Below are 14,647 nucleotides of genomic sequence, written 5' to 3'. Positions count from 1 at the left end.
CACACAAACACTACTATAGACTCTCACACACTCACTTCTATTCTTTCTCACATACCTTAAAAATTTGCTATTACTATAGGGTACTTTCACACCCGGTATATTGATTCCCTCAACTTTTGGGTTGTTTTATTTTGCGTACTTTTGGTAACAGAGGAGATGTACACTGATTTGTGTGTAAATGACGTACAGTTTGACGTCAAACTGGCGTTGCTCCCAGTATAGTAGTGTTTGTATGAGAGTATAGTGTTATGTGTGAGAGAGTAGTTTTGTGGTTATGAGAGTAGAGTAATATATGTGAGATAGTAGAGTAAAATGTATGGGAGAGTAGAGTGTGTGAGTATTGTAATCTGTATAAAAGTACAGTAGTGTCCATGAGAGAGAGTATGGTAGTGTGTGTATGGGTGTGACTCTGTATGATGGTATAGTTGTGCATGTGTGAAAGTATGATGTTATACCGTATGTGAAAATGTTTGATTTACATCTCAAACGGCCTCTTACACTCTTTCTTAATATCCTAAATACATTGTTTCCCCTACTTTGGTGTTTTTGATTTGTTGTTCATTAACCTGACCTTGTTTTCAATATCATCATGCAGGTCCTCCAATCTCTCTCCTTGGCTGACTCAAGACTACGCCAACGTGGCACAATGTTTGTCAATGCTCTGGGCTCTAACACATGCCTACGGAAGGTGGATCTTAGTGGCAACGCCCTTGAAGATTCGGGGGCGAAGATGCTTAGCAAAGCTTTGCAAATTAATACAACACTCAGGTGAGCGCTCATATGCGTACTCTGAAGGAATGGTAGGGGTATTCCTTTACAAATGAGAGTCCTTATAGGACAGAGGGAAGAGTGTTGTATAAGTTTTAGAGGGCGGAAGAAAGAATGGGGTCAAAGAGAACATTATTATGTTGGAAAGTGTTTGAGGAGATGAGCTGAAGGCCCTTAGTGGCAGAGCAGCGAAACAAAGAGCGAACAATGCTGGAGATAAGAAGTTGCAATTTGGCAGTTAGGCACCGCTCAGAGAGAGACCGAGAGAGCTTTGATGCATAGTTAGGATTCTGGTTGCCCTTGTCGTTTTCAGTCCTGTCCTATTCGGGTGCACCGCCATACAGTAAGGTAATGTTAGAATTCAGTCTGTTTCTCTCGATCAATTGTACTGGAAAACGGCAACAGAAGCTGGAAAGAGGACATAATAGAACTCTGTGAATAACACAACACTATAATGTTACATACACAATCAAAGGAACACCACCCAACCCACTCACAAAAGTGGTTGTTGATCAAATGAAAGGCGGCTTGCAAAACATGTAAGTAGGGAGACTAAGGCTCAATCTCGTTACTTTGTCTTTCATCTACCCAATTCATCTTCATCTTTCTCTTTGCCCTCCGACTTATTTCCCACTAATTTATTTGATGAGGGCAAGAGAACAATCTCTTTAAGATGAAAGAACTTACTTCCTGCTTACCACGTCATCACTTAAAAGGGCGCTTAATGTGATGCAACATATACATTATTTATTCCCTTTTTTTTTTACGCTTTTTTCATTTAATTTCACTCACATCAAAGCAGTAATGTAAAACTAATCACAATAAAAAACTGTAGTGTTTAACTTGCAAAACCAATCCGTATGCCACTGAATGAACACAGTAATCCCTTAGTTATTGCCGTTTACCCCCCACAAAATGTGAATATCCGCAAAATAGAAACATTTATTTATTTGTTTGGAACAAGCCCAATTTACAGGCTCGAGTATCTGTAGTACAAATGAAAGTAATGTACTTTATAAACTCTTTTTTTAACAAATAACTTCTCCACTCAGAATTTTAATTTTAAAATAATTTTGCTGTTTTATTGCAGAACATGATTCTTTGCTACCAACATGTGGCCAATATGGAAGAAAACTGAACTTCTCTTTCGGTTCGGTATAACACAAATCAAAAAAAATTGAAAAGCACCACGGAGCCACTAGGGAGCGTCAAATACCTGCATGTGGATTCTTACCAGGTTTAGCGGGTAGAGCGGTCCATCTTCCACTTTTTAGCCAATCAGAATGCAGAACATGATAAAAATCTTTGAAGTAGTGAACCAGCAATAACTAAAGGATTAAATAGCGAGGTGTCTCTGTACTGCTTCAGTCTTGTTTATTCTTCGTCATCTTCCTGCAACCACCTCTCCTGCGCCTCTGTGCTTTTCGATTTCTTCAAGCACCCTCTCTATGCATTTAAGTTCTGTATTAAAAACAAGATAAACACAGAATTGGTTTGTTCCCTCCCACAATTGCTTACAACCTGTCAGCAATATCAAGGGAGTATGGCTTGGGAGAGGCTAGGGTGCTCCTGACCTGACTTGGTAAAGAGTGTTTTATACTTCACTTCAAGATTTGCAAGGGTTGCAACATTCTTATCCTCATCTTAAACTCACTTAGCAAGAATAAGGAGTAAAATTCAGAAGAAGGAATAATGTGATCGTGGGTAGACCCTGCGTATATTTTCAATTACGAAAATGACTGGTTTATTAAAAATATTGAAAATGCAATGAGAGATGTCTATCTTATGCTGTAATTTGAATATGCTAGATTATGAATCAGGCAAATATAACTTATGTATTTCATGTAGATCATTTTGTATTGTACTGTTGTAGAAAAACCTGCCCGACACTAAACACTCCTGCGGTCCATAACCTTAACAGTCCTCATTCTCTCTGTATTTGTATATTGGTTACCCGTCGCAGAAGTGTAACATGGGATCGCAACAACACCACAGTTACTGGCTTTCAAGATGTGGCCAGAGCGATGGACAAGTAAGTTGAACACTGTCATATACACACTTTAATTGGATACAGAATGCATCCATAAACACAATAGTCACTAATTTTCTGTTTACTCTTATGGAATATTTGATTAGTTCAGGGTTTGAAAACATAGGTTTAGGCTTGTTTTTTTTTGTTTTGTTTTTTTATTTAAAAAAAAACGTGATACGGTATTTGTAGAATTGTCACGTGCACAATATTTTTACACCCAAAAACAAGCTGCAAGATGTTTGGAAATATCATTATTAACCTAATTAAATGCCAGAGGCTGCAATATATCTGCTGTTCTTGCTCTTCTGCTGTTGCTTTTTTTATTTACACAAAACGTGTATCAATCTAAACCTGGACTCAGAAATTAGCTAAAGAAAGTTCACACATTGTGATTGTCTAATAGATTTAATTTCCAACAAGCATGAGCATTATCATTACTATTATTATAATTGTGTAATTCATTTTCAAATTCAACCTAAATATCAAAATTCTACGTTCAGATTTTTTGAGTATGGAGTTTATGTATAAAATGTGTGTATCTGTGAAAAGTGTAAACAGTGGGTGTACAAGGATATATCAGCATTGTGAAGTACACTACTTTTTAGTAAGCCTTAAAGACAAGTCTGCTTGTCAAGCTCTTTCACCCTCTTTATTCATTCCATTTTAACTATTTACACTTTTACAGCCCTTTGATTCTCTTTGTGATTAAGGGCTATACAAATAAACATGACTTGACTGAACACTTTTGAGGGAATAAAGTAGCCTGAGAACAGCATTTCCCATAGATAACAAAGAAGTAGAAAAGGATCACATCTTAAAAGCAGAAAATACTCCAACTCTGACAAGTACTTGTACTCCAAATGTCATTTTGGTTTCGTACTTCTAAAATTCTTTTGGAAGAAACACATACTTGATAGTCTTCAACACTATCAATAGGCATTATTTTTTCCCAACAAAGGACTTTAATCCAGGATATTCTGAGGCTGATGTTATGTTAATGTCTATCTACTGTATAGCTGTGGTCAGCAACCTTTTATGTACCACAGACCTGTTTAATGTCTGACTTCTTGTATATTCTTGCGGCCAGGCCCAATAATATTAGTAAAAATAACAGGCAATATCAATAATAATATTAATAATAAGCCCAAATCCCCTATGTAATCATCAGACTACTAGTGATCTAGATGACATAAAAATAGGAATTACGTTTTATCTCATCACCACACTATCACCACGACCGTACAGCATTGTACAACGTTGTTTTGGCTGAACTCTTTCCCATAATCCTCCATTTCTATGTTGTACAAGGTAGCACCGTAAAAATTCTCTGATAACCAAGAGATAAAACATAATGTTTTTCTTTTTAATCTACAATCTCAGTAGCGTGGTGTTTAGGATTTGGTGCTCTCACCACCCAGATCCTGGTTTGATTCCCGTTGTATTCAGTGCTGAGCAAAAAAAGTTCAGCGTTATTTGTTGAAATCATTTATTGCTCAATTATGGTAATCTACATCAGTAAAACCTCAGTAAACTGCATGCCCAAACTTTGAGTTTTTTGGGGGCTGAAAAAATGTGTATCAATAAATGATCAAATTGGATATAATAAAAAAAATAAGGCCTTTTTTTTTTAATGTTCATCCCGGTACGAAACGACTCATGGTTCTGTACCGGTCTGTTGTCCAGTTGTTGCTGACCACTGATCCATCGTCCTGTTGGTAAAACGTAAAGCAGCAAGTGAACATGTTTGCATGTGAATCTTGCTTGGAGTGATGGGACTATAAATATGTTACATTATACGACATGTATAATCTTTTGTTTATGGAAATAAAAGTCTGAACAACAAAAAATAATGTACTTGGGCTCAATTTTAAGATACTAGTGCATTTTACAGACATACTGTGTTATTCATGGTTTTTGTTATGCTTGTTTTTGTTTAATTGTATCGTTTTTTTTTTTTAATATTTTTATTCTAATGTTGAAATGTATTGAAACATCTTTACCTTAAGTCTTTTTTGTTTGTTTTAGCAATTTTACATTGCAGTACATGCCCTTGCCTCTCTGTGATGCCACACAGACCTACCGCAGTAACCCAGAAAAGACAGACCAAGCACTGACAAAAGTAAGAAAATAAATGTTTGAAATGAGAGTGATGAATAACAAAGTTTTGTTTTGATCGCGGGTTAGAAATGGGTTCACTCTTTTCGGCTTTTCGGCAGGGTTCGTACTGGTCAAATCCTTGAAAATGCTTGAATTTAAATGTTTTGTTTTCAAGAATTTTAAAGGGCTTGAATTTTAGTATACGTGCGTGTAACTACAAGAAATTGTTGCCATGCTTCTCAACAAGTCTGCTTAGAAATGACACGGCTTTTTTGGCTTCGCTATTGCATTTTTACCCTCATGATTAACTACAGCTGGCATTAATTTGTGTGGCATTGTCCTATGAAGCGTCATTGCCCCCTACGGGTCACGCCTAAAAAGACAAGTGCATGCTACACCTGAACAGGGCACTATAAAATGCGTATTAATGCAATGATTACTATACAATCATACAATACATTTTTTATGGGCCATGCAAAAATTAATGTACCGTTTCCCTGTGGTAAATGGTAATGGGAAGAACTTTCTGCAAATGTAAGCTACGTTTTACCGTCATTTTACCCCACATTTATATGGGTAGAGATTTTTGGAGCCTATTATTTTCTTGTAAGAATAAACGTATGCCTATCATGTTCCTGTTAATTTTGCTAGTCTAAATTTTTTTTTTTTATTGTGTTGCGTGATTTGGCTGATGTTGCCAAATCTGATAAAACTTTGTTGACCATTTGCAATTACATAATTTCATTAAACAACAAGAAAAGTCATCTGGGTAATGACATCCATCTCATTTGCAGAGATTAAAGTTATCCTCAGTCTCCTCATTAACATGCAAATTGGCTTTTTTCAGGCACAAACTATGAGCTGTAAACAGCTGCTGTCCTCTGTGTATGGGTGTGTGTATATGTGTATTTTATAACAGATCCAGCGAGCCCTGCTTAGAAACAACCAGACACAACGCTTTTCTCAAAAGCAAGCGTTAAGGCTGAACCAAGGCCTCGTCACCAGTACAGCTGAACAGGTCTCTTTTGTGTATAGTGTCAAAACGCAATTACAGTGGTACCTCTACATACGAGCTTAATTCGTTGCAGGATTCCGCTTGCAGCTCAAATTGCTTGTGTAACAGGCGAAATTTCCCGATATGAAATAATTAAACATAATTGTTCCCAACCTCCCAAAAAGATCTAAGTGAAACATGAGTACCTATACAACACATCCAAATAGTAATAAACATTAAGAAATATAGTAATAAGATGCAAAATAAAATGTGGGTTTATTATGAGTCGCCGTAACCAAGGTGTGCGCATGCTGCAGAGGTGTGAGAGGGGGATCGGGTGCGTGCAGAGTGGTGGCGCATAACTTTTGGTGATGCGTATACATTATTATACATCTAAAATTGAAGTTACTGTAACTTTAAAAAAGTACTTCTCAATTAAAATGTGAAATACAGGTACTCTACAGGTATAACCTAAGGCGATGAATTAGATGTCTGACAGCGGGAGGCGCATGCGCAAACTGAACCGAGCTGATGGCAGTAAGCGGTCACACGTGTTGAACCGTCTCTAGTGGTAGCCTCTGGGACTGCTCATGAACTTAATTTCCCTTCGTAAAGCGAGGTAGTTTTTTGTTAAAAAACTTGTGATTGAAGCTCTCGTGTGTAGATGTTGCGTATTGAAGCTCTCGTGTGTAGAGGTGCTAGTATAAATAGGTACCTCTGTACAAGGGAATGGACTAATAAATCCATACCTATGCATGTCACATTTGTGTTTAGGTGATGGAACGCTTGTGCATGCGGGTGCAACAACAAGTTGGTGTCCTCAAAGGCTGTGAGGAAGAAGAAGAGGTCCAAACAGCTCGGCAGATCCTGAAAGAAGCTAAAAATTCCAGAGCTGTGGGTGGCAAAATGTTTCATTTGCAGTCCTTTTCCCTTTGGTCCACCCCTATTAAACGTGTTTGATAGCCCAGGGATGCACTCACGCTAGGCAATCCGTAATATGCTCGGGCGGTGCGACTCCTAATACCTTCAGAGCATTGCACTAGATTGAGCACTCCAATACCTGCTTAAAGTGTGATAAATGTCCTTTAGCCCAACAAGGTTTAAAAGAGTTGAGCCTTGTTTGGCCATGATTGCTTATTTGTCACATGAGCTAACAAGAGGTGTCTTCTAATCGTTTACATTATCTTTCCCTCAAATTATTGATCACACCAACCTTAGAAAACAAAATATAAAAGACTGTCCTGAAAGGACAGACTTCGATAATATTCAAAACACAGTAATTTTATTTAGCTAAAACAGGGACTTCAAACTGCGTTTCTGGCACCGTGAGTGGAGATAGTGTGATGATGAGATAAGCTGTAATGCTGTCGTACATCAACTGTAGCACTGGTGTTCCAGTGGTAAAATGACCTGGGTTTTGAATCCCATTTCACTATGGCCAGTGAAGTTTATCAATTAATTAATCAATTATTGCTTAAATAAATAAGGATACTGTAAAACCTTGCTCAGTAATGCAAACTTATAAATACTGTATGTAATTCTAATTTTATACACCATATACTGCGGCATAAAAGGCAGCCCGGGTAATAAGGTGCACTCTCATATTCCTGGGCAATTTGGGGTTTTTAGGTGTGCCTTTTGGCCTGGAAAATACGGTAATTTAAAAATCTACAACTCAAATGTATTGGATTTTAAATCGTTCAACCACCTTTGTTCTTTCTCGTGTATTTTAGTTGTATCCTTCCCTGTGTGAGCTGGCCCATGTGTTGTCAGTGGATGGCCCAGTCAAACAACGATTGGATACGCTAGCTGGAGAACTAGCAAGGGCTGCTGACAAAGAGCTGCAGGTAAACTGCTTGCATAAAAGACCACCATTGTAAAGCATACATGTTATAATCAAGGTATGTTCACAGGTGGTAGTGGACTCCATGGTGACTTTGTGCCGTGAGTTGTGCCCCATCTCTTGCTCAGCTGCAGAAAGACTCAGTCCACCTCTTTCGTCCATCTCTGAGCAGGTTTCCATCCCTCGCTCTTCCATCCGCAACGCCCTTATGGGGAGAGCGTCTGAGGATATAAACAGAGCTCTTGAGTATGGATACGTCCTAGTAAAAATAATTGTGACACAAAGAATCTGATTTTGCAACATCATTTCACTCATGTCTTTTTCAGGGAGGTAAAGTTGTCCGTAGTATCCTATTTAACCAATTCCATTGTGGACCAGATCCTACAAGAATTATACTCCACCCATAAAACACTGGTACTGGTAATATCTCTTTTCTGCATGACTTCTTTGTAGAAATTTAGCAACATCTGGTGAATATCTTACAATAACACTGATCATTCTCTTAAAACAGGCTTGTACAGTTGCTTGAACTCCTTGAAAATGCTTGAATTTTAATGATGTGTTTTCAAGACTTAAAAAGTGCTTGAATTTTGGGTGAAGTGCTCGTAAATGCATTGAAAGTGTTGCCGTTTCACAACAAGTCTGCTTAAAAAATGTGCAAACACTTTTTTCTGTTGGCTTCACTTTGCCATTGCATTTCTTGCCTGGTGATTAATGGCAGCTGGCAGTAGTGCAGGGGTCTCCAAAATTTTTCAAGCAGAGCGCATCTTTTTGTTACTAATTAGCACAAAAGGAACACAGTTTGATATGCATTTCTAAAATAACATTATCATGTTACTTCTATGTTTTTAATCTGTTATTACTATGTTATGACCAGGCTAGTTATTGGAAGTAGGGTTAAATAGACTCGGTCAGCCACTAAAAATCATTTTAGTAAAAAAATCACAATGACCCAGCTTTGGCGAGCTATTTTTAGGACAGGTCTGCGGCACCTTAACTGTTCTTAGGAGGCACCATTTTGGAGACCCCTGCATTAATGTGTATGTCATCGCCCCCTACGTGTCCCATCCAAAAGGCAAGGTTACATGCTGCACCTAAACAGGGCACTACGAAATGTGAATTAGTGCAAAGAGTACGTATCAATTATTGATATTTATTATGTGCATTGCAATAATAATGATGTAGTGTTTACCAGTAGTAAATTATAATTGGAAGAATATCATGCAACTAGAAATATAAGCTACATATTTCCGTCATTTTACCCAACATTTTTTATGCTTTGAGTCTCTGTAGTTTGTATTCTTTCTTGAGGTTTTTAGCACTTGTTTTTTGTTGCATGACCAACCGAAACATGTAGTGGTCAAATTCCACACACTGTCCCCTGAACATTCATGTTAAGCCTCAATCTGTCATCCTGAAGGCTGCAATTGGCCCCCGGCCCTGAGTTTAAGACTCCTGGTTCAAATGGTTCGTAGCTGTGTAGTTGAATAGGGGTGGGGAGTCATAATAGCTGTACAAAATTGTAAATGAGCAACATAAAAAAGCATATTTATGCTATTTTTGGGGGTAAAATAAAACATTTAGACATACAAATATTGAAATTAACAGACCAACACTTGCATTATGCAACTGCAACCAAGCATAAAACAGATAGCTGCATTTTGCTACAAGGCTATTAATTTGCAGTATTATTCAGAACTTTTTGTGCACGGAAAAACGAGGTCCAATTAATCTTTGCAGAATAAACTTTAGAAGCTTTGTTAGTCTAGGGCCCAACCAATAACACGCATTATTGATTGCCCTACAGAGCTATGGGAGGAAATGTTGTTTTTAGAAGATGGATGGCCTTGCTTTCTTGTTTTTATAGAATGCACATATTTTGTTGTGGTTTTGCTGTCGATAGATGACGCATGTCATCTTTTTGCCGTGGCATCAAAAGCAAGAAATAAATATAGTGCAAGCAACATTTGCTATAACCTAATGTTGCTGTCAATAGTAATGGGACTACCACGTTACAATTACTTTTCTCTGTAACGAATACTGTAACTAGTGAAATATTGTACCCTAATTGCCATTAGAATATGGTGCATTACTCTGTACCTTAGAAAGGGGAGATCATTAGGGACAATATCCTCTAATCTCTGTCATTCCTTCGCACATGATGTTACAACACATCGTCACCAGCAAGTTTATATTTACCTTCAAAGTACTCCTAACAACAGTCTGGTGGCACTGTCTCAAGCACAGAATAGATACTCTACCAAACCTATATACTCACATCTAAACCTTATCCAAAACTATAAACCAAAATACTGGAATCGGGGTCACTTTATACAAGCATATTTGGTTGTGAGTCTCCATTAGCGAATGGTATACAACACATCTGCAGTGTTCATTTTACCTCTGAAAAGTGATGGGTCCCAGGGACTCAAAAATCTTTGCGTCCCAACAGAAATCTATGAGTCCCAACAGAGATCTATGGGTCAACAAAATTCAGTGTTATCGCGGTTAAAATTGTAAATCGGCGACAACTATATAATATAAATCTATATATTTATTCAGTTTAATCATCACAGTTTATTGGTAATACAAATTAGTTAACACTTCAAGATTTTTCAGTTCACAACAATATTGTACATTATACAAAATATTATTGCTGAAATAATTATATTAATCTATATTTTCATTCAGTTTTAATCATCACAGTTAATTGGTAATACAAAGCAGTTATCACTTCAGATTTTTCAGTTCACAATATTGTACACTATACAAAATAATATTGCTGAAATATTCATATATTCATGCAGTTTTAATCATCACAGTTAATTGGTAATACATAGCGGTTATCACTTCAAATTTTTCAGTTCATATATTCTTCGTGGTTTGCTGTCCCGCCACAGTTGTAATGCCTTCTCAAGGTCCAATCCATTATCATCCTCCTCATAGTGTAACCAGGAATATAATTTAGTCCATTTTGGCAGAAAAGTCCTTTTCTTGCTAGTATTCTTTTGTTTATTTTATTTCGTCGAATCGTTCGCTTCAAAACACGTGTTTTCCTTACCTTCGCGGTCTTCTGAAGAACTTCTCCGCCGTTTTTTTGTGCCGGAATTATTGCCGTTGTTACCACTTTCTGTATTATGTTTTGACTTATTACTGACACTGAAGAAATTACCAATCTTTTTGTTGATTTGCACCTAATACTGTTTTTTCGGAGGCATACTTCTCTTTCACTCGACAACCGCCACAACAATGATGTCATCTCGAAGCAACGAGATCTCATTTGCTGAGATCTCGTTTGCAGGGATCGGCGCGAGACCAAAACAACATTGGCAGATGGCGGATCTGCCTGACGAAAAGTTTGGAGTGCGGTAAATCTTTGTTAAGGAAAAAAAAAGTAATCGGGTAATAATGACAATTTGGTGTCAAAAACGTTGCGTTCCGGGGACGCACGTTGATTTGACACAATGCGTCCCCAGCAAAAATGATGCGTCTAGGACGCAGGGACGCGGGCAAACGAGAACACTGCATCTGAGGGGCGGTATGGCGTATTGAGGGACACCAGACGAGCTCAATCAATCGGGAAAATGTTAGCACATAATTCATAGTAAAAGTAGGCTGAATTTTGAGTTTTTTTATTCGTAAAAGTATTTTTGCAATACATTATACATTGAGAAAGAAAAAAAAACACAATTGGCAGGACCTAGAAATGGAGAAGTAAATCTTAGAGATGTCTCAAGACGATATGGATTGTCTCGGATAAGTGTTTGTTTGCAAGCTCGAAAGAATGCAGATGCAAGCCAAATAAATATAAAGGCTTAACTGCTTCCACAGGTTGGTGTTCATGATTTATTTTCTTTTTTTTAGTTCTGTGACTATTTTAAAGTAGTTTTAGGAATTCGGCTTCCATGAGAGTAGCTACGGGAATTTGTAACGAGATCGATACTTTTAGAATAATGCGCTAATTTTGGGTGTCAGTAATCTCAGCCATAACGTAATTACTTTTTTAAATGGAGTAACTAGTACCTGTAACAAATAACTTGCTTTAAGTAACATTCCCAACACTTGCTGTCAATCATTTAAAATATTATTACATCTTGTGTTGTCATTGTATAACATCAAATGAAAGAAAAATAGTAAGGAATCAGTTGTTCTTAGAAACATCAGTAACAATTTATTTAAAAGTATGTCAATACTAAATTACAATTCATATGATGTTTCTTACATCACTGGTAAACTTTTCAATTAAATATTTACAAACTTAAAAAAATCCGTCCTTATAAAATCATCTGAAAATAATTCATGTACTTTACAGAATATGAACCAAGGTTAACCAGTCATGAACGCTCACTTATTCTTTATTTAAGTTCTGGGTCAGCTGGAGCCTAAGTGAAAGGTGGATAAGTACCGGCCTATCACTGGTTGCTTATTGATAAACAACAATGAAGTTCCCTCAATTGAGCAGTTTGGGTCTAAATGAAGCTACAATGCTTTTTAAAGCTCTGTTGTGTAATTTTTGACCACAAGATGGCACTATTGACTAATGCTGCTGCGCTGTACTATTTGGCACTGGTTTTTGTTTGCTGACCCCCTACAATTTGCACACTAACATCTACAAGCAGTGAACCCTTCATATTTCTTAGCCTGTGCAATCTTGAGAGCTTGCAAACACACTTACCTAGACACTCCATATCAATTTTCTCTCTGGGCTTCAAACCACTCTAGTATCTCCAATCCATTTCTGGGAACTTTCAAAGACGTTTGTTGTTTTTCTCCATGCATAGTGTTTTTCAAATAAAACGAATAAAAATACCAAAATTCGGCACATTTCGACCACAAATTCTGTGCTCATGTTTGCCCCATTTATTTTCTGTTGGTTTATTGATCTTGTATAAGCCACGCCCCTGCCCATGCTCTACCTACAATCTGCTACTGGTGACAACAAAACAAAAATATTCAAATAAGCTGACTCCCGATTGTAGTATTTTATTATATAGATGCAAATTTGGCTTGGATGGGAGTATATACGATACGGTAGGGAGAATATCTTTATGAATAAGAATTGAGCATTTTCGTGCTCTGCTTGAGATGGTGCCGCCGCAACTGTATTCAGTTCCACTTTCTAGGTAAGTACATACCCACCAATAATGTTGTTGGTGGGACGAGGGATATATGTTACAACGTGAGTTGATGGCGGAATCAGAGGATGCTGTACCTCGTGATCTGCATTTAATATCTAACAGAATAACGTAGTAACATCAGTAGAGTCACAAGATGTTATTAATAACAACGCATTACTGTACTTGTTACCAAGAAGAGTAATTACGTTCCAAGAATGTATTCTTTTGTAACACATACTGCTAAGTCCCAACACTGCCTCCTACTCATCCAAACTCATCGGGATTTTAGATCAGAATTTATTGGTTGTTAAGGGCAAAACAATGAGTCTTACAAACAAAGGTGAATTAATCAATCATTTGGATCAAGATTTGCTACATTTGCAAAAAAATTTGAAAGCGCATTCCTTAACGAAAAAGCGGTTACCGTAAAATCTGGACTATAGAGCGCACCTGATTATAAGCCGCACCCACTACATTTCGGGAGGAAAATCGATTTTGTACATACACAAGCCGCACCTGTATATTAGCCGCATGCGCCCACATTGAAAATATGCAATACAAACACGAAACTAACCCTTATTCGATACAGTCCAAAAAATACAGCCGGCATAATGAATGGAAAATGATACCGGTAGTTATCATTTAATGCAGACCTGCAGAGTCCAGGTGCCAGTTGAAAGTAATCCAATGAAAAAAGTGTATGTTTCCAAAGGTAAGGGTGAGAAAAATATATATCCACTATTTTCGGCCGCGTTCACAAACACGTCTTACCTTTACTCCACTTCCCGTCAGCCCGCGTTTGCCCCGCCCTTTCTTTCTCATTTGTTCGTACAAAACATATCAGAATAAGTTTCTAAAATAAATACATTACAAAAATATACAGTTGCAAATACATATTATACATGGTTACACATATTTACAAAGAAAGTTTTCAAAGCTTTAATAATAATATTATAACTTTCATCCCAAACCGTGCTTGTGAAGGGTAGCAAAACGCTACTAGAAACACGCTCGCAACACAGTGAACAGCCTTGTTAAAAAAACATACCGTACTTGGAGTAAGCACGGTAAACCGCCCTTATCTTCCTCCTTATAACTGACGTAATCAAAGTCGTCTTCCTTCAATATGGGAAAGAGACTTTGTCATAGACGTGGTCCCACGCTCCCTTATTTAAAAACACGCTAGCATCACGCTCACAAAGTTATTACTATATCGGACTGCTCGACTGCGTTTAGCTTGAAATTTGCGTCATGTGCCTTTCTCTTTGCAGTTTGCATGATGAGAATAGGTCGACGCGAATTTAATTTGTGCACAAGCTAAGAAGTTGCAGTTTAAATCTTACCTTTTGTACCCGAGCGCCGCTGGCGGCCGTTAGAAAAATTACATAAATTGGCCGCATCACTGATAAAGCCGCAGGGTTAAAAGTTTGGGAATAAAGTAGCGGCTTATAGTCCGGAATTTACGGTAGTCATTTTCCAACCCACGGTTCTCTTTAAAGAGGCTTTTCATTTTTATTGGAGAAAGACACTTCATGTATGATTAAAACACATTTGTGCTGTTTTGTAACATTAAAGGTGAATGCTCTCATGGTTTTTTTTTCATTTGGGGTGGGAATAATCTGGTTTGGATTTTTTACTTCAACTAAAGTCCAAAAACGAGATTTTATCTGCAAAATGCCTCTTCAAAATATGGCAAGGAAAAAAGATAATAGCTTGAGTGGGATGTGTTATTATAACACTTCTGATGTTATTATTCTTTTTAAACTTTTACATCAAAGGGAAAATTATCTTTCTAT

General features: G+C 37.4%; 1 protein-coding gene across 6 annotated transcripts in view; it reads left to right on the top strand.

The window, feature by feature from the left end:
• Window positions 1-14,647, top strand: part of carmil3 (capping protein regulator and myosin 1 linker 3) — a 100,680-nt gene that overhangs the window by 59,844 nt on the left and 26,189 nt on the right. For all 6 annotated transcript variants that reach the window (XM_088349340.1, XM_088349591.1, XM_088349673.1 and 3 more), the window contains exons 21-28: window positions 596-768; window positions 2,732-2,800; window positions 4,826-4,919; window positions 5,817-5,915; window positions 6,666-6,785; window positions 7,625-7,738; window positions 7,805-7,980; window positions 8,061-8,148. In XM_088349340.1, coding sequence (XP_088205466.1) covers window positions 596-768; window positions 2,732-2,800; window positions 4,826-4,919; window positions 5,817-5,915; window positions 6,666-6,785; window positions 7,625-7,738; window positions 7,805-7,980; window positions 8,061-8,148 — 933 coding nt within the window. The remainder of the gene's footprint in view (window positions 1-595; window positions 769-2,731; window positions 2,801-4,825; window positions 4,920-5,816; window positions 5,916-6,665; window positions 6,786-7,624; window positions 7,739-7,804; window positions 7,981-8,060; window positions 8,149-14,647) is intronic.

Source organism: Urocampus carinirostris, chromosome 1, assembly GCF_059441175.1.
Source record: "Urocampus carinirostris isolate Australia breed hairy pipefish chromosome 1, RoL_Ucar_1.0, whole genome shotgun sequence".
Taxonomy (NCBI): Eukaryota; Metazoa; Chordata; class Actinopteri; order Syngnathiformes; family Syngnathidae; genus Urocampus; species Urocampus carinirostris.
Note: the sequence above shows the minus strand (reverse complement) of the source record. Positions and strands in the feature narration are given on the sequence as shown.